The sequence below is a fragment of the Panthera onca genome, chromosome C1 (genome assembly GCF_046562875.1).
Source record: "Panthera onca isolate mPanOnc1 chromosome C1, mPanOnc1 haplotype 2, whole genome shotgun sequence".
NCBI classification, from domain to species: domain Eukaryota; kingdom Metazoa; phylum Chordata; class Mammalia; order Carnivora; family Felidae; genus Panthera; species Panthera onca.
The window spans coordinates 183,368,598-183,390,297 of NC_138346.1; the positions used below are offsets into that span (position 1 = coordinate 183,368,598).

Consider the following 21,700-nt stretch of genomic DNA (forward strand, 5'->3'; position numbering starts at 1 on the left):
CAGTTGTCATAAATTGAAAAAAAAACAAAAAACAACCCTACCCTAGGTAGTTTAAAACTTTTATAGAAATTTGAATGCCTCATGGTCCTTGCAACTTAACAGAAGATCATGGGGGAGGAGAAGGGAAGAAAAAAAAAAGTTAGAGAGGGAGGGAGGCAAACCATAAGAGACTCAAAAACTGAGAATAAATTAAAGGTTGATGGGGGTGGGAGGGAGGGGAAAATGGGTGATGGGCATTGAGGAGGACACCTTTTGTGATGAGCACTGGGTGTTGTATGGAAACCAATTTGACAATGAATTTCATATTAAAAAAAAGAAAAGAAATTTGAAAGCCACACATTCTATCAACAACATGGAAATGAAATCTATCTTTAGGTGGTGTCAAAAATCTGAAGTAGCACGCCCAGTTTGTATAGCATATTATGACCATCAGACATTAATTGATAAAATTTACACTAACTGTATAGTCTGTCAAAAGTTCATCTCAAAACTGATGGTTTGAGCAAGAGTGTATCAGTTTGGAAGCTGTATTAAAACATCCTTATTCTGAAAGAAAAAAAAGTCCCTATTCTAAACAGATAGATTTCTTTCCCCATTAGCCCTATAAACGTTCAAATGGATGTATGGAGGTCTGCTGGAGACCCTGAGATAGGGAATTTTGCTTAATGTTGCCTCTGATCTTTGGAATGATGCCTGTGGGATCATCGAGTTCACAGACAGATGGATAGATAAAAAGATAGATCTCCATGTTTATATAGAAAGATATGTACCTATGTTTCTATAGGCTTTAAAAGTTCCAGAGAAAGTCTTGAAGAGAGATTTTTCTGCTGAAGTCTGGTAACCTGTGTCGCAGTTGCCAGGGGACTTTAATTTCCACATCTGCTCCAGTGGTCAGATGTTCAGATACTCTCTTTTTGCTGACTTTCAGAATTAAGCACTTGTGGTTTTGTTGATCAGGTTCTTTGCCATCTCTGTAGGTTTTCAAGACATTTTTTATCTATATCTCCTTGGAAATGTTTTTATGAATATTGTTTTATTTTCCCACTTTTTCACAGATTTTGCAGAACTCTCCAGTTGTCTACCACTGTAGTACAATATAAATTTTAGTCTTGTGTAATTGTATCCTGAGGTCTAATTTCATCCCGGCTTTTGAAGTCTGTTTTTCCAAGTTGACAAATTCTTCACTGAGGCTGTATTCAAAAATTCTTCACTGAAGACAGCTAAACTCAACTGTCCCTTTTTCATATCCCAGTGCAGGTGATGGCTTCCAGTAGCAAGTGGCATTTACACATCTATTCTGATGCTTGGTAGTAGATGCAGTAAGGTCTTTGCTAGAAGGAAATGAGTGGTTCTAATATTAAACATTACCTATATGGCTAGAGCAAGGTTGAGGTGCTTTTAAAATAATATAATAGCAATTCAGTTTTAAATTCATCTAAGTAAAGTATTAAAACTTTATTGGGGTACTCTTTAGGGTAGATAAACTTTTTTACTTTTGCTAAGGTGGAACACTTCTACTTTGAGTGTATGTTTGGCAAAAGATTTAGATTTGGTTATAAAGGAAAATAAAATGTCTTTAAGACATATTACTAGGAACAAAAACATTTTGTTCTTTTTAGCACACTCAGTACCATACCTTTAAATATAAGACATTCTCTGATAATGGCTCTTTTAGATTACTGAACAATATACTTACAGGGCATTTATAAAATCCAACAGAATCAATAAACAATTTAAACTGATGTAAAAATAGATTGTATGTCCCAGGCAAAATTGGGAGCATGACAAAACATAAAGCTATAGAAGTTACCTGGGTTAAATATTAAGACGAAATAAGTTTTCCTTTAAGATTTCTGTGAAGTGTTGACTCCTAAATCATGTATATGAATAAACAGACTTTCAAAAACTATTAGTGGGGCTGCTGGGTAGCTCTGTCAGTTGAGTGTCTGACTCTTCATTTTGGCTCAGGTCATGATCTTACGGTTCGTGGGATCAAGCCCTGTGTCGGGCTCTATGCTGTCAGTGCAGAGCCTGCTTGGGATTCTTTCTCTCCCTTCTTCTGTGCCCATCCCCTGCGTGCCGGATACTCTCTCTCTGTTTCTCTCTCTCTCAAAAATAAAACTCTTATTAGTGACTGTAAGCAAATAAATTTCTTTATTTATAGTGAAGGTGCCTTTTGCTTGAAGCCCATTTAAAAAATATCTTCAGTAGAGTTAACACACATAAAATGGTTTCAATCTTTATTATAAGTCTTACATTTCAGAAACAGTTTTCTCCTCAAAGTATAAATATTAATATTATGACTTATTATTTGTATTAGGCTGTAAAGTTATTACTAAAAACAGACTAAGAAATACTAGCAAATTTAATTAAAAAGGAGCTGATACTCTTTTTAATCATGCTTACCGTTTTGAATTTTGTAAATGAAGTTAAAGATTGTTAGGCAATCATTTCTTATACCACAGCACAGACTAGTGGACCCTCTCATAGCACACTGAAGACACCCTCTTGGAACTGCACATTTGGATCTCAGATTTTCAGGATGTGTTGCATATGTAGCAAATATAACAAAGTTGGCCATATATTTGTGTAGCTTCAATAACACTTCCTTTTACAAATATGGGAGATGAAAATTTAGATATAGTTGATCATCCATTAGTGATTAAATTCTTTAAAACAGGTTATGTAAATCATTTATCCTGCTAAAGAGTTTATACCTTGTGCAAATATATAAAATTGTAACTGTAAGAATAAGCTAGGAGGAAAAAAGGCAAAGATGTAAGCAATCTAGTAGCATTTTAGTACCCATTCCTTTATGAAGCAATTATCAATAACACTTCGTATAGATGAATTATAACCAGATGGACCTGGAAATTTTCATTATTACTTGTATAAAATAAAGTAACTTCAGAATACTAATGCCAGTTTTGAGTTTGAGCGGGAATAAGAAAGAGGAGTGGTTGTTTTATTTCTTCTTTAACTCCAAAACTCAGATTTTCATAAAAGTCTCATTTTCCTTTCCTTTTACAATATTCACTTAAAAAGCACATTTATAGGAGAGACTAGAGAAGTGATTGGTATCTGTGCTGAGAGGGAATCCTTCAGTTTTGATACCCCCCTATCTTCTGAAGGAGTAAGAGCATGATTGTATTCTAAATAATATTTTCATCTATTTGAACATTTTGTTTCGTTTCATAAAATTAGTTTTATTGTTCTGTATACATAAAGGCATTTTATCCACATAATGTAAGAGAGTGTGATTAAGTTACTGGAAAATAAGAACTAATTTTAAAGGCACTATACATGGAATTCTTGTTCTAATCTGAAAATCTGTATCTTTATTTAGAGATAAAGCTCTAAAGAATTGTGTATGGAAATCATTAAAATGATTAACTAGTTAGGTGTGCTCTCCCTAATTCACATCAAACGTTATTATTACTGCTTATTGCACATATTATGAAGGCGTAATATTTCCGTGGAGAATCAGTGCCTGATTTTACATCTGCCTCTCATCTTTGGTCAAAGAAGAAAATATGCTATTTAAATCTTTCTGTGTCATCACACTGGGATAAGAAAAAACAATGACTTTTGGTGTCTGGCATTTGGACAGATTTCTTTCTCTCCCTCTGGCTACAAGTCACCTTTGTTTTTTATGCCTACAGATTCCATTCTGATTGGTGTTCACCTTCAAACTGCGATGAGATCCATGACCGGGTAAAAAATGTCTTGAAATCACATCAGGCTCATCAAAGACATTTATATGTTAGTTTCTAAAATTTCCTCTTGAAGGCCTTTTCTAATTGGGCAAGAGAACCACTCCAGATGCTTAAGCCTGTAATAGTTAATCGCTGAAAGAGAAGAAAAAAAGATACAACCTCCATTTGATGGAAGTCAGTGGTTTTGCTAAAGGCAACATCTCTAACTTCCTCTTGACCTGAGTCATTGTGCAAAATGTTTGACATCATCTGAACTGTAAACAGTGTTATTGATCACATCTCATAGTAAGTAGTGACTTTATGATAATTATTTCATTGCCTTCCAAGTATGGGGGCTCTTGTTTTATGGCCCAGTATAAAACAATTCCATTTCTTGCAAATAGATTTTATTCTAAATGGTAGAATGAGGGGAGGTGGGGTGAGAAATAATTATTTTGAAGAAGCTTCCCAGCTGATTTTTATGTTATTTAAAAGAGGAAAAGAGCCAGTCAGGTTTACTGGGTTTAATATTAGAGACCATCAATATGAGAATATTTTCTGAGGTAAGGCAAATAAACATATATATGACGGGCAGCTGGGAAATAATTACAGTGCATTCTTTTTGTGATTTTTTTGTTTCAGCAGTTTAAAAAACAATCATTTATCATGAATGTCATGTTGGGAATCTGACATTTCCTCTCTCTCGCATTTCCTCTCAGCTGCTGCCACTTCAAGGGTAAACATTATCCTAAGTTCTAATGGCAAGATTAGTCTTATGTGTTTTAATCTTTATATAAGTGACATCCTTCAGTATGTACTTTTTTTCTCTGACTTGTTTCACTTTGATTTTGCAATTCAGACTATCGTGCGCTACAGACATCTTGTTATATTTAGAAACAGTTCTTCACTTTTGCTGCTTATACATTATTGTATTTTATGAAGCTACTACTGTTGATTTATTCATTCCTCTGTTAATGGACATTTGGGTTGTTTCTGGTTTGGGCTCTTATGAAGCTGCTATAAGCATTGTATGTATACCTTGATGCGTATATAGAATACAATGATGCAATGAAGTTATCATTGTATTGATTATGTATTCTTATTTGGAATTGCCCAGTCATGGGCTATGTGTACACTCAGCCCTAGAAGGTGCTGTCAAAAGAATTTTTCAAGTGATTTTAACTACCTGTGTGTGAGAGTTATACTTGCTGCACATCCTCACTGCTACTTGATTGATGTGTGTGTGTATGTGCTTATGTGAGTTTTCCTTTTGGCATTTGGTAAGAGGTAGTTTATCATATAATGGTTTTAATTTGCTATTTCCTGATGACTAATGTATATGTTTATTGGCCATTGGATATTCTCTTTTGTGAATGCTCGTTCAGGTCATTTGTGAATTTTTGTACTGAATTGTCTCCTTTTGGTTTTTTTGTTCAGAGTTCCACATAGATCCTTGATATGAATTCTTAGATATATATTTTGTAATTGTCTTTTCTCGCTCTATGCCTCATCTTTTTATTTTCTTAGTGACATCTTTGATGAAAAAAAAATTCTTGATCCTAATGAATCTATTTCATTATTTTTAATTTGTTGATCAGCATTTTTAGAAATTTTGTGTACTTCGAGACTTTCTCCTATGTTTTCCTCTAATGGGTTTTTGGTTTTTTTTCACATTTAAATGTATGTTCTGGTTAAAATTATTTTTCTGTATCATGGTAGATAGATCTCAAATCCCAAGAAAGGTTTAAGCCTCCACATTTCTTTCTAGTTTTATTAATTTTATATATTTTGAAGCTGTGTCATTGGTTGGATATAGACTTCAGACTGTGATATGAGCCTTTTATTGTGAATGCCCCTATTCATCTCCTTGCTTGAGGGTAGTACGTTTTATCTGATATTTGTATAGTTAGAATAGCTTTATTTTGGCTAGTCTATGAATGGTGTATTTTTTTTTCTTTTTTTGTTTTTATCATTGTATTTAAAGTGTATATATTGTGAGTAGCACGTTTTGTTTTTGTTTTTGAAGAATTAAAATCTAGGATTTTTAGGTAGATTGATTGTCTTTTGTTGGAATTAGCAAGTATTTTTATAACTTATTTTCCTTTTTATTAACTTGTTAATTCATTTTCTAACTCTTCTATTATTGGCTGCCCTGGAGATTTCAGCTTGCACACTTGACAAATTATTTTTTGTTGACCTCCCTACCAGTATTGGGGCCTAAAAACATTTAACCCGTCCCCTTTTTTTCATATTTTTGCATTTTAATTTTGTACTTTAATTCTACATGTATAAAACACACAAGAAATTAATTTTGTTTATATGATGTTTATTCATACTAATCACTTATTTATCTGTTCTATTATTCTTCATTCTTTCCTGCAATTCCATGTTCCCATATGGATTCTAGAGTCATTTTCCTTCTGCCTGAAGAGCGTCCTTTAATACTTCTTTCATGACATCCTCCTGGCTGTGAATTCTGATTTTGTTTGAAAACATCTTGTTTTCACTTTTATGTGGGATGGTTTTACTGGATATAAAACTCTAGGTCGGTAGTTATTTTCTTCTCTTTTATTTATTTATTTTTTTAACGTTTATTTTTCAGAGAGAGACAGCGTGAGTGGGGGAGAGGCAAAGAGAGAGACAGGGAGACACAGAATCCAAAGCAGGCTCCAGGATCCAAACCCACTGAGCCACCCAGGCAACCCTCTTTGTCATTTTAAAGAAGCTATTCCATCATCATCTGGCTTCTTTTATGTCTTGAAAAGTCAGCTCCTACGCTTTTGAAGTAATGTAGGTATTTCTCCTCCTACTCCCGTTATATTTAAAATTCACTCTTCCACTTTGTGTTTAGTAATTTTACCATTATATACCTAGATGTGGTATTCTTGGGTTAATCTATGTTAAGTTTTCAGAGCTTCATAAATTTGTAGGTTGATATTTTTCATCAGTTTTAGAAAACCTGTAGCCATTATTTCTTTCAACATTGCTTCTGCCCCATTATCTGTTTCCCGTTCCTCTGGACTCCCACTTATATAAGATTTTTAGACTGTATCTCATATATATCTTATGCTTATTTTGATATTTTTAATTCTTTTTTCTTTTCCTCTCTCTCTCTCTAGTTTGATATTTTCTTTAGAAATGTCCTCTAGTGGGGCATCTGGGTGGCTCAGTTGGTTAAACGTCTGACTTCACTCAGGTCATGATCTCACAGTTCGTGAGTCCGAGCCCCGTGTCGGGCTCTGTGCTGACAGCTTGGAGCCTGGAGCCTGCTTCAGATTCTGTGTCTCCCTCTCTCTCTGCCCCTCACCTGCTCACACTCTGTCTCTCTCTGTCTCTCAAACATAAATAAACATTAAAAAAATTTTTTTAAAAAAAGAAATGTCCTCTAGTTTGGTAATCCTGTCTTCTGTGGTTACATTGATGTTAAAACTATTTGAAACTTTTTGAAAGACATTAACTTTCAAGAATTTTTTGAGAGGCATAAAATACCAAAACTAACTCAAGAAGAAATAGATAATCTCAATAGTTATATATCTATTAAATAAATTGAATTTGAAGTTAAGAATCTTACATAAAAGAAAACACCAGGCCCAGGTGGTTTCTCTGGTGAATTCTACCGAACCTTTAAGGAAAACATAATAATACTAGTCTTATGAGACAGAACGTAGAAGGAGGAAAACTTCCTAAGTCATTTTATGAGGTCAACATTTACCCTAGTGTCAATGACATAATAAGAAAAGAAAAATATAGACCAAAATCTTCATGAACATATATGCAGAAATCCTCAACAACGTATTAGCAGATCAAATCCAGCAGTATATAAAAATGAAAGTACATCATAATCAAGTGGTCTCATTCTAGAAATGCAATATAAATTCATCCTATTGACAGGGTAGATAAGAAAAAGCTTATTTCTTCTGTATGTCATTTCAATAAGCACAGAAAAAGTATCCAACAAAATCCAACTCTGTTCTTGATAAAAAGTCTCAGTAAAGTTGAGGTAGAAGGGAACTTCCTCAACCTAATAAAGAGCATCTTTGAAAACCTACAGCTAACGTTATGCTTATGGATGAAAGACTGAATATTTTCCCCTAAATTCAGAAACAAGGATGCCCTCTCTTACCATTCATTTAACATCATAATGGGAGTCTTAGACAATGCAGGAAGGAAAAGGAAATGAAATGGATATAGGTTAGAAAGTAAGAAAAAAACCCTTATGTTTGCAGAGGATATGATTTTGCAGGAAATTCCACAGGATCTCCAGGAAAGCTCCCAGAATTAAAAAGTAAGTTTAGCAAGATCACAAAATAGAAAGAAAGCCCATTTTTTCCCTGTATACCAGCAATGAATAATTGGTATTTTAAATTAGAAAATCCATAACACTTACAATAGCATTAAAATTGAAGTGTTTATGTATAATTCTAACAAAATATGTTCAGTGTTTGCATTCTGAAAACTACATAATGCTGTTGACAGCAATCAAAGAAGATAGAACTAAGTGGAGATATAGCCCATGTTCACAGATTGGAGAACTCAAAATGAAGATGTCTGTTTTCCCCAATTTGATCTCTGGATTCAGTTCAATCATAATCAAAATCCTATCAAACTTTTTAATAGAAATTGACAAGCTATCATATGGTTTCATTCATGTGGAATTTAAGAAACAAGATGAACATAGGGGCAGGGAAGGAAGAATAAGATAAAAAAAGAGAGAGGGAGGCAAACCATAAGAGACTTAAATACAGAGAACAAACTGAAGGTTGCTGGAGGGGTATTGGGTAGGGGTATGGGCTAAATGGGTAATGGGCATTAAGGAGGGCACTTGTTGGGATGAGCATTAGGTATTATATGTAAGTGATGAATCACTAAATTCTTCTCCTGAAACCATTATTACACTACATGTTAACTAACTTGGATTTACATTTAAAAAAATTTTTTAAAGGTAAAAATTACTTTTATCTTAAGGCCTTACCAAAACAGACAAAGGGTCAGAATTAGCCTGGGAGTTGAAGTTTGCTAACCCCCATTTTACTAGGTAAGTGTGTTTTATACAGGGTATTGGATTAGCAATTATGAAAAGACTTTACATATATATATGAGAGTTGGACAAGTAAGTAAATATATCATAGATAAAGACAGCCAGGTTTTTCAGTGTCAGAAAATAAGTGACAAAGAAACAAGGTGGGTGAGGGGTGGAATGAACTGCATGATGTTATTTGTTGTCTAAAATAACAGTTTAATTCATGTTTATTTTAATATATAGAGAGAGATTGGTTCAGAAATACAGAGCTGATTGTATATTTGGGTTAATACACATCCATGTTTCCTAGTTTTGCCCTCCAAAAGGGCCTAAAAGGAGTGACAATCCAATAGCAGTGAGCACACCCAGCTTCCAGATCTTGGTTTCTAAATACCTACACTCAATAAAAGTTATCAGGACTCTTAGAGAAATAGCTGATTCTGGGGCTAGGACAGGGAAAACACAAGATTAGGATGGAACATCTTGTAGTATGGGAAGTGAGGAATTGCTTAAAAAAAGAAAAGGCTGAGGGGAGTGAGTGAGGAGAATAGGGGCATATAAGAAGAACACAGGAGCCAATCTTAAGTCCCTGTGGCTGTTGTCAGAATAATTTGAGCAACAAAATAAATACCAATATTTGGATTATGACCCAAAGAATAAAGTAAATATCCATGAGTACATATTGACATAAGCGAAACAATGAATGACCAAGGATGAAAATGGACACATCTTCCTTACAGAAGATTTGTAAATAATAATGGAGGATACTGCCCCCTCCAGGAGGTGGAGCTTAATTCCTCTTCCTTTGAGGGTAGGCTAAACTTAATGATTTGTTTTTAAAATAGAAAGAAAGTGTAACTTGGAGATATCTGGAAGACACCACCTTTACAAAGTGATCGAGTTTAACATCAGTAATCATTAACTCATGCTGATATCCTGTATTCCTTGATATCAGGTAATGTGAAGGGTTGTTCCTCACAACCCATAACCCTGGCCTAAACATGAAAAAACATCAGACAAAATCAAATTGAGAAACTTCCTACAAAATTCCTGACCAGTACTCTTCCAAACTGTCAAGGTCATGAGAAACGAGGAAGGACAGAAACTTGTCACAGATTAGAAGAGAGTATAGAGAAATAATGACTAAAAGCAACATGATATCCTGTATTGGATCCTGGAACAGAAGTGCATCACTGGCAAAACTGGTGCAATGCAAATAAAATTTCAGTTTAGATAATTACTGTACCAATGTTAATGTCTTAGTTTTGCAAAATGAATGGTGGTTACATAAGATGTTAACATTAAGACAACCTGGGTGAGTGGTGAAGTTCCTGTGTATAAGAACTCTTTTATCTTTCAACTGTTTTGTATATCTAAATATTCAAAAATAAAAAGTTAAACTATGGTTGATCCTTGAACAATGTGGGGGTTAGAGGCACCACACCCCCTTCACATAGTCAGAAATCTACATATAACTTTTTTGACTCCCCTGAAACTTAACTAAGAAAACAAAAAAAAATCATAGGGAAGAGAAAATATATTTACAGTACTGTAAAAAATCTGCATTATAAGTGGACCTACACAGCTCAAACCCATGTTTAAGGGTCAATTGTTTTAAGTTCTCAATTTCAGCTCTTTGGGCTTTTAACTGAGAACTAGTGTGATTATAGGCCCTTCCCTCTCGAAGGGTACTATGTATAATTCTTCTTAGGCAAGACAGCAGAAAATCTCTTCTGCTTTTCAAACACTTTCTGCTTAGCTTTTTGTCCTTTTATCCTGCACTGTTTCACACATTCTGCTAGTGTCTTGAGGGAACAGTTAGCTTGGTTTTGCACCCATCATGTCTCAATGGGTTTTGGCCTCTCAGGCTTTTAGTTTTGTACATCTAGCATAGTAAGACTGCCAAAATCCTGCTGGTTTCTTTGTGCTCCAGGAGTGGACCTGTGGTTGAACAAAGCATTGATTCCCAACATTTTTGTTCTATGCTCAGAACACAAATGCCCCCAGGAAAACACCAGCTGCAGAGCTGCAGACCTTCAGTTCACCTCTTCTCTCAGAAGTACTAGTGACACTGTTCATACCACTGTTTAAGCAGCTTCCTAATGCCTTTAAACAAAAACAATATATATGCAGTAAAGTTGCTCGTGTTGGCTTAAACTGGGCACTAATGTCAGTATCTTAAATTGCTTTACACTAAGAGTGGCCTGAACACAAGCTCTTAAAATTAGTCATATTTTTCCGCCTGTGTTAATTCATATGGTATAATCGAGCTTTTTCCACCAAATACCTGCACGCTGTGTGTCTGGCACTATGCACAGCACTGGGGGTCTTTTTCATGAAATCAGATTTCCTGCCCATAAGGAACTTATATAATCCAATGTTTATTTGATAAACCAATAAATAAATATAAAAGTAAAAAAACCTGTGGCACAGTATATGATTAAGTATAAGAATAAAAAGCATAAATAAACAATGCCATTGTTCTTCCAGAGAGAAATAAATTGATTACATAGGAATAACTGTTTATTAAATGTTCACTACGTCCCAGGCACTCTGTATGTGTTTTTCCATTTTATCATCACAATACTCTTACAAAGTAATTACTATTTTAAAGATGAGCTGAGGCTCAGGAAAGTTGAGTGACTTGTATAAGGTCATGTAGCCATTTAAGATGATTGGAACCGAGATTTGAATCTAGATTAATAGTAATAGTCTTTGATCTTAACCACTAAGATCTACAGAAATAAACACACAGAATACAGTCTGACACACATTAGTTCGATAATATGCCCAAACATAAACATGTAAAATATGCAAATATAAGATCTGTCAACAGAATACATGTTCAGAAACAAACACCAACATACTAGACGTAGACATTGTGGCCACACTCTGGACACAGGTCAGATCAAAACACAGTTTGGTCCTACTTGAAGGATACTCCTAGACAAAGATATACCATCTTAAAAGTAAGTATCAGGGTTTTTTAAATTTATTTTTTACTTCACAAAGAATTTTACAATTTACAAAAAAAGGGTGTGTTTTTTTGTTTTTGTTTTTTTACTTCACAAAGATTTTATTTAAATATCAACCTCTTCTGAGACCGTGAAAAAGTCCTTTATGAATCACTAAACATTTGACTAGTACAGAGGAGAGGTAAAACATAATGTGTTGGAATTTTGGTAATCATTAAAAAATTAAGAGAACTTATTTCAAACAAGCTAATGAAAGTCTGGTCAGGAAAGATTCAGTTGAAAATAAAATCTAGTTAAAAAGGTAGCGAACACCCACCATTTTGATTTTCACATTTATTCAAGAAAATGTAAGATCACTTCAACAAAGACCCCAGTCCTTTTGCTAGTGTATCTAAAAATTCCAGACTCTAGTGCCTTTTGACAGAAATAAAGTAATAGAGGCAAACACAGAATATAGGATAGGTAGGATAAATAGAAAACAGTAAATTAATACCCAACCACATCAGTAGGTACATTGAATAAAGTAAACATTACAATTAAACACAGTGATTGCCACATTGAGTACAAATGCCAATATGTAGTTTTTTAAAAATCCCTTTTAAATATAAGCAAAGGTGGAGTCATGCTATGTCTTTCATCATCAGGCACATAATTCCTGATTCATTCATATTCTCTCTCACTTGCTCACTCTGTGTAGCCATTCCAATGCCTAGATGCTTTAAATAGCAGAAATAAGAGTAAAAAATAAGAGTAAATGTGACTTAATCTTATCAGGCTGTCCTGTACAGAAATGCATGTTTTCAGACAAAACTCCATGTGGAAATTGTAAGGAATAATCCAGGTAGAGCGGAAAGTTCTTGTTGGGCCAAATCATGGAAAGGCAGGCTAAGATATTTAGACTTTATCCCGGAATCCAGGAGTCATGAATTCAGATGCATTCAAGGTAATAAAATTGGAATCTAACCCAAGTCCTTATTTACTTTGCTAACAAAATGATCTCAGAACAAAAATAGCAAATTACCATCAAAGATATAATTATTGAAGACAGTTAAAGAATTTTTTTACATATGCCTTCCACATTTTCTGCTTTCCACTTTTTCACAACTGTACTCATCTACATTTTCAGAGCACATTCCATTATATTATATATATATTCCATTATATACTATATTCTCTCCTTTAAATATTTCATATAGAGTTCTACATCTAAATACTTAATGTTTACTCTTTTATGGCAGTGTCTTCTCCAATTAGTTGTCTGAAACTCATTCTCTAATAGATTACTAAGGAAAGGCTCATGGGATAAATGTCACCTGAGTTGCATGATAATATTTTGTCTGTAGTCTTTATGCCTCAAAGTTACTTTGGCTAGATATAAAAATCCTTGGCTTACATTTTCTTTATTATAAATATGTTACTTGATTGTGATACAGAATCTTGTCCAAATCTACTTAAAATCCAATTTTCTTTCCTTTGTGAGTGACTTGGTTTTTTAGCCTGGAAATTCAGGGGTTTTTTTTTCCTTCATTTTTAAAGTTTAGTAATAATAGCAGCATACATGATGGTGTTGATTATTCTGGATTGCTTTTTTTTTCCATTGTACATCATGTGTCTTTTGTTATATTTTCAATATTTTTATGAATATTCTCTTAAATGGTAACTTTTTGTATATATTCTGTTTCCTTCTCCTCTCCTGTATCCTCTCCTCTCCTCCTCTTTCTTTTTCTTTTTCTTTCTTTCTTTCTCTTTCTTTCTTTCTTTCTTTCTTTCTTTCTTTCTTTCTGGAACTTCCATTGTATGTATGTTGGATCTTATTTGCAAATGATATGTATTTTTCCCTGTCTCAAATTCTTTTCATACTTTTATTTTTCTTAAAATCAAATGATTTTTTCCTTTTCATTTTCTCTTATGACATTATTATTCATTCACTTTTATATATCTTCTAGTTTACTTTTCCTTTCCAAACTTATTTTTCTTTAATTTCTTATTTTTCTGACTTTTATCATCTCATTAAATTTTTTTTTTTCTGGTTTCTTAAAATATACTATTTTTAAGGACTTTTAGCTTTGTTCTTTTACTTCTGGGTTATAATAAACCTTTTAGATGGCTACCAGTGATTTTTTGCCTACTAGTATTCCCACCCCTGTGTAGTTACCTCCCACCACACATGAATGGGGCTAATCTGTGTAAACAATAGACTGTTGCAAAAATAACAGTGTATGACTTCTGAGGCTAGATCAAAAAGACATTGAAGCTTCTGTCTTTTTCTCTTATAAGATCATTTACTCTTGGGAAGACAAATTGTCAAGTTATGAGGATACAGGTAATACATTTGCCTGCCATCTGTTTTGTGAACATGTCTTCTGGCATGTTTTCATTGAGGGCATCTTATTTGGCCTCCCCCCACCCCCCTTAAAGCTTTTTATGAAATTTAAACCGTTTATAATGATTATTTTGAACTTTTAGAAAGAGATAAATGATTTAGATTAACTTTTCTAAATATGTAGTTTGAGAGCTCTTTTTTCTGTCTCATCATTTTTTCTAGAATAAGCATGGCAGCTTAGTTTCTGAGATTTCCTGGCTTTCTTTTTCTTCCCAACTTTTATATAGAATTTTTCTTTCCTTTGCTTTTATTCCCCTGTTCAATGTGTATTCTTTTTCCAAATGTTTATACTCAATGTAAAGTTTTATCTTGGAAGGTGACTTTGGACTGTTAGTTTTGAGAGTTAATGGATCTCACTGCTCCAGCTCCTTCAGAATTTATTGTAAATCCTTTGTACTCATCACTATGAAAGTGAGAAAACCTCTTCCAATTTCAGTTTCTGTTCTTCAATTGGCCCACCAGCCTTTTGAGTGAATACTCCGTTTTGTTACTTTGAAGTTATTTGGTTTATCAGATGCCTCAATGCTTTCCTCTGATTTCAACAGATGGTGTTACCATCTCTATTATCTACTGGAGATTTATGCATGTTTCCTGATATTTTGGGTTCATGGGAATATCTTGTCCCTTAATTTTGTTGCAGATGTTTCCCATGGATTTTTTAGTACTGCTCTTCTAGGTAATTTTTAAAATTTTATTTCAGTATAATGTACTTTAATTCTAAGTTTTGTGGCACAGTGAGTCTTTAAAAAACACAATGGAGTACTACATGGCAATGAGAAAGAACGAAATATGGCCCTTTGTAGCAACGTGGATGGAACTGGAGAGTGTGATGCTAAGTGAAATAAGCCATACAGAGAAAGACAGATACCATATGTTTTCACTCTTGTGTGGATCCTGAGAAACTTAACAGAAACCCGTGGGGGAGGGGAAGGAAAAAAAAAAGAGGTTTGAGTGGAAGAAAGCCAAAGCATAAGAGACTCTTAAAAACTGAGAACAAACTGAGGGTTGATGGGGGGTGGGAGGCAGGGAAGGGTGGGTGATGGGTATTGAAGAGGGCATCTTTTGGGATGAGCACTGGGTGTTGTATGGAAACCAATTTGACAATAAATTTCATATATTGAAAAAAAAAGAATCAATAATCAAAAATGTCCTAACAATGGAATATTATTCAGCCTTGAAATGGAATAAAATTCTGATACATGCTCTAAAAAAAATAATAAATAAAATAAAAAATAAAAAGTGAACCCTCGTGGGTGAATAGCATCCAGGTCAGAGACATGACATTACCAGCCCCCCAGAAATGCCTCTGGTGCCTCTTCTCAGTCACTACGAAACCTACTATTCTAATACCTAACAACATATAGGCTAGTTTTATGTGTTTTTGAACATTTCAGAAGTGGAATCATATGGTATATATTCTTTTATATTTGGTCTCTTTGGCTGATTATTATGTTTGTGACATGCATGTGTTTCATTTTTATTACTGTATAGCAGGAGTCAGCAAACTATGGCCCGCTGGTGAATTCCAGACTTTTAAATTTTAAATAAAGTTTAATTGGAACATAGATAGACCCCTTTACTTATGTATTATTTATGGCTGTTCTCAAGCTACAACAGCAGAGGGGAGTAATTGTGACAAAGAGCACATAACTTGCAAAGCTGAACATAAATACTATTTGGTCCTTATAGTTTGCCACCCCTTGCCTTATAGTATTCCAATAAGAGTAGCAAAATTTATCAGTTAATTCTACTTTTTGAGGCTAATACTAATAGTACTGCTATCACCATTACTGTATATGTTCCTTGATGAACATATATATGTATTCCTGTTGGATATATACCTAAAATGGAATTGCTGGGTCCTACAGAATGTGTATTCTTCTGTAGAAGATGCTGCCAAAGAGTTTTTCAAAGTGTTTCAGTATTGAAACACATTTTCAAAGTGTCTCAGTATGGTTGAGAGTTCTGTTTTTCTACATCCTTGTTAACACGCTGTATTTTCTGGGTTCTATTTTCCTATTAGGTATTCCAGAGGGTATGAATTGGTAATGTAGTATGGTTTTGCTTTGCATATGCTGAAACTGTGTTTTGGATGCATACAGGTTTAAATTGTGTTTTTTGTTCTGGTTAATCGACCTATTATTATTGTGAAATGTCTTTACCTCTAGGAAAGCTTCTTGCCTTCAAATGTAGTTAGTCTGATATTATTATAGTCCTATCAACTTTCTTTTGGTTAATGTTAATTGGTATTTTTCACTCTTTTACAATCACCCTTTCTGTATCCTTACATTGAAGATGTGTGTCTTTTATAGTTGGGTTTTATAGTAGTCAGTCTTTCCCTTTATCATTTAATTACTATGTTGTCATTTAATTACTGATATTGTTGGGTTTGTATCATTATCTTACTATTTTTCTATCTGACAGATCTGTTCATGTTTATTTTTAAATCTCCTGCATGTCTCCCTCAACTAAGATATTTTTATTCCCTTTTCTCCTTCTTTTAACTCATAGGGTATATATTTGCTTACTATTCTTTCAAAATATATGTATATATATTAAGTACTTGTATCCTCTATTGTAATCTCATACAATTTTTTCTTTACCAGTTTTTTGATAATTTTAGAACATTTACACTCCATTTAAATCCCTTGCTTCTTTAAAGTTATTGTTGTGATACATTTTATCTATATGTATTTTAGATTCCACAGTGCGTTGATACTATTATTTTGTATAGAAATCTTCACTTACATTTGCCTAACATATTCATCCTTTTTTGGTTGCATTTTAGTTTTGAATTCTGTTTTCATTTTGAATCATTTCCCATTTGCCCTAAGAATTCCCCTTAGGGCTTTTTGTATGGGCCTGCTGTTGGAGAATTTTCTCATTTTTATTTACTTCTTTTTAGTACTTATTTGTTTATTTACATATCCACTAAATCTATGTTGGATTTTTCTTCACTGGGCATAGATGTATATGTGGGCAGATGTTTTTCTTCCCTTACTTTAAAAATAACATTTTGTGGGGCACCTGGGTGGCTCAGAAGCTAAGCGTCTGACTCTTGATTTCCGCTTAGGTCTTGATCTCGGGGTCGTGAGTTCAAGCCCTGAATTGGGCTCCACACTGGGCATGAAGCCCACTAAATAAATAAATGAATGAATAAATGAATGAATGAATGAATGAATGAATGAATAAATATAAAAATATCATTTTGTTATCTTATGACTTCCATTATTTCCTTGAGAAGTCTGTTGTCAGTCTTATTCTTGCTTCTTTGAAAGTAATGTCTTTTATCTGTGGCTTCTTTTAGTATTTTCTCTTGTCCTGGGTTTTGAAAGATTTGGTTTATGTATTAACCCTGATCAGAGTTTCTTGAATCTAAATTCATGACTTAAATTAATTTTGGAAATTCTAGCCCTTTATTTCTTCAAATGTGCTATACCTTTATTCCTTACGTCTTGGTCCAGTTACATCTGTTAGACCTTTTGATTATCTCCCTCAGTTTCTTGCCCTTCTTTCTGTATTTGTCATTTTATTTTCTCTTTTGTTAGCATTTCCTAGAAACATATATTCTAGTTCATGGATCTTGTCTTCTACTGTTTCCAATACATTGTTAAACCCAACTACTAAATTCTTTATTTCTACTATTTATGTTTAGATATCAAATGTCTTTCTGATTAATTTTTATAAATGTCAGTGTTTTTGGAAATCCTTAACCTTTGTGTCTATTTTGTCCAGTTTTTTATCTATTTTCTTGAACATATTGATCAAGGTTACTTTAAAGTGCTTAATCTCCTAATTCCAGTACCTGGATTATATTTGTGATCTGCTTTCTTTGTCTTTTTTACCCTTGCTTACCAGTTGTACTGTCGTGACTGTACCATTTATTTCATAATTAAATTCTAGACATTTTTTTAAATCTTTTTGACATTTATTTATTTTTAAGAGACAGAGAGAGAGAGTGTGAGCAGGGGAGGAGCAGAGAGAGAGGGAGACACAGAATCAGAAACAGGTTCCAGGATCTGAGCTGTCAGCACAGAGCCCGTCGCGGGGCTTGAAGACACAAACTGTGAGATCAACACCTGAGCCCAAGTCGGACACTCAACTGACTAAGCCACCCAGGTGCCCCAATTTTTAAAAGAACTTAAGATCTTTCCAGGTGATGAGAGGGTTCCCTCTTTCCTTTCCTAGGCAGGGAACATCAGGGCTAAACTTGTTCAAAAGAGATCAAACTGGGTTGAGGCAATATTGATGTTTTGGGAAATCTCAGTTTATCCTTAATCAAACTTTTGCTAAATCTCACTTCAGCAGCCCTTGTTTTTGGTCATTAGCCTATGGTGCTTTCAAGTTGGAGTTTTTCAGGTCTTTGTCTTCTCAGTACCAAAAAAACTGAGGCAATTTGTGTCCTGCTTCTCAGAAAGTTTAGGCTTAGTGCCTTGTACTTCCATACCAGGAACCATCAGAAAATATTCATGTATTTGAGTCCCCTCTCATCTCTGTGTTTGTGACATCAGCTCTACATAGTCACCAAGATGTGTGTCTGCCGGCACCAGCTCTGTGACTGGTTCTAGCTCCTCCCAGAAGTCAGGTGCCCTCAGGATAGATGATGTTTTTTTCCTGACAGATATTTGTCTTTTAATTACCATCTAAATGTATGGCATGGATCTTTCACTTTTCAGTCATTTTTGGATTAGCTTATTGCTCCCAACCTGGCATAGCTTCATAATTTGGCAAATACTGTGACAAGACACTTCTGTATTTGAGGTTCTTCCAGTTCTCAATTTTACTTCTTGAGCTTGATGTGATTTACAAAAAGTTCTGCTGGTTGCTCCATCCCCAGAAATAGCCTTTGCCTGAGCCAAGACCAGATTTTTTTTTTTAGCCTAGCTAGTCCCAGATTGTCAAGTGTTTCCAGTTTAAAAACAGTTACAGGTTCTTAAGTGTTCATACTATCTCCAGGGTTTTTGCTGCTTGTGTTTTAGGGCCTCTAACTCTGGTCGGTCTTTCTCTCTTAAGTACCATGAAACCGTAGGAACATTCACTCTACTTTTCCAATATTTTGGGGTTAACTTTATACCCTCTCGTTTTACACAGCTTCATAAATCAATAAATGTCATAATTGAGAAACTGATTGTGCATCTAAGGCCTTGTAATACTCTAGTTACATCATTCCACTCTCGTACAACCATCAAAAATGTTATCGGTTTTTCTGCATCACAGCATTGACCCTTGTTCTAATCTAATCTAAGTCCTGGTTCTCAGCGTCTAGCCCATGCTCAGGATGTGCAAATGCTTTGAAGAAAAATGGAAGTGCAGATCATCAGTCCACGTTTGAAAGTTTCTCTCCTCTGAAATGTATCACTAGCCGCCTTTTTTTCTGTACCTTTCTAATAACTTAAAACATAAATTTTTATTTTTTTCTGTCTTGTTTAAAAAAAAATTTAATGTTTATTTTTGAGAGAGAAAGAGACAGAGCACAAGCAGGGGAGGGGCAGAGAGAGAGGGAGACACAGAATCTGAAGCAGGCTCCAGGCTCATAGCTGTCAGCACAGAGCCTGACCCGGGGCTCGAACCCACTAACCATGAGATCATGACCTGAGCCGAAGTTGGACGCTTAACTGACTGAACCACCCAGGAGCCCCTTTTTCTGTCTTTTCTAGTTTTCAGCATGAGTATTTGTCTGTCATGAATTATTCCATCTAACCCCAAAACCATTTCTGTATGTTTTTATGAGGGGATTTGTGCTAAGTATTATTTTTTTATTGCTACCATAACAAATTGCCACAAACTTAGTAGTTCAAATTGATTATCTTACATTTCTATAGACCTGATATGGGTCTCACTGGGCTAAAATCAAGGTATCAGCAGAGCTGTTTTCTTTATAGAGTTTCCAAGGAAGGATCAATTTCTGGTGACCACTCGTATTCCTTGGCATGCGGCCATTTCCTCCATTTGCAAAGCCAGCAAATGGCTATATTCTTTTTTTTCCTTAATATTTATTTATTTATTTTTGAGAAAGAGTGAGAGAGCAGGGGAGAGATAGAGAGATAGGGAGACAGAGAATCCCAAGCAGTCTCCATGCTGACAGCACAGAGCCTGACATGGGGCTTGATCCTACGAACCGTGAGATCATGACCTAAGCCAGAATCAAGAGTTGGATGTTAACCTACTGAGCCACCCAGGCACCCCATCCTTTACCCTTATTCTTAATCACATCTCCCTCTGTATGACCATAACCATAACCATGAAAGATTTTTCTGCTTTTAAGAACTCATTTGATTAGATTGGGTCCACATAGATGATCCGATGTAATCTTCCTTTCCCAAGATCCTTAACCTTAATCAAATCTGCAAAATTCCCTACTGTTACGTAGGGTAATATGTTCACTGATTCTGAGAATTAAGGCATGGACATCTTTGGGAACCATTATTCTGCATACCACACATTGTCACTAACATCTTACTAGAATTCACTTAAGATTTTTTTCTTTGTCATTTCTTTTCAACAGTTTACTATTATGCACTTAGCTGTGATTGTCTCTTGTTTTTATCCAGTTTGGCCTTTGTAGTGCTTCTCAAAAAGCACGTTAGATTTGTTGTCTGTGTACCATATACCTCTTTAAAGTCTTTTAATTCCTGGACATTTTCTGATGGGCATGTGCTATGTTATGAATATATTCCAGTCTGTGACATGTATGTTAGTTTTCTTAGTAAGAGTCCTTATGTGGATAGAAGTTCTTAATTTAATGTAGCCCAATTTTCCTCTCCTTTTGGTTGGTATTTGGATTAGTGCTTTCTTTACATTCATATAGGAAAACTTAGGCCAACTATGATTCTGAATATATTTCCCTATTTAAAAAATCTTTTGTCATGTTGCCTTTTACATTAGATCTACAATGCATGTGGATTTGATTTGTATGTATAATGTGAGATTTGGATGAAGGTTTATTTTTTCCCCTATGTTTATGGTCCATCATCTTTTTTTCAAATGACCATTTTTTCCTTAACCTGTTTACATGGAGATGGTCCTGGATTCTATTCTATTCCATTAGGACTGTATATATGTGCGTCTGTTTCTGGATTTTCTTCTGTTGTGTTCATTTGACTCATTTTGTACTAACATCATATTCTCTCAATTGCTATAAGTTTATGATAACTTTTGATATCTAAAGCATAGGTTTTTCAGCTGTGTTCTTGCTTACTGTTCCTTGTTCTTTGAATTTCCATTTGCATTCCAAAATCAGCTGGTCTGTTTTAAAAAACATGCTATGATTTTGGCCAGGATTTTATTGAATGTGTGCTTTCACTAGGGGAGAACTGACATTTTACCAATATTGAGTCTTCCAATAGTGGTGTCTTTTTAAATTAATTTAGATATTAAATTTCTCCTTGATTATGTTGTAGTTTTAGAATTCTTATATTTCTTTCGGTAGATTTGTTCTTAGATGTTTGATACTTTAATACTATTATAAGTTGTATACTTTAAAATTGTATCTTCCATTCGTTCTTGGTATAATGACTATATTATATTTTTATACAACAATCTTGTATCCAGTGACCTTACATTCACATATTAATGTTAATAGACAGTAGTTTTTGTTTTTTATGTATGTGTGTATATATATAATGTA

The 21,700-nt window shown here is 34.3% G+C and overlaps 1 protein-coding gene across 1 annotated transcript in view; it reads left to right on the forward strand.

Annotated features, from left to right (window-relative positions):
• Positions 1 to 21,700, forward strand: part of SPATA6 (spermatogenesis associated 6) — a 148,140-nt gene that overhangs the window by 100,630 nt on the left and 25,810 nt on the right. The window contains 1 exon segment of the mRNA XM_060624031.2: positions 3,663 to 3,762. Coding sequence (XP_060480014.2) covers positions 3,663 to 3,762 — 100 coding nt within the window.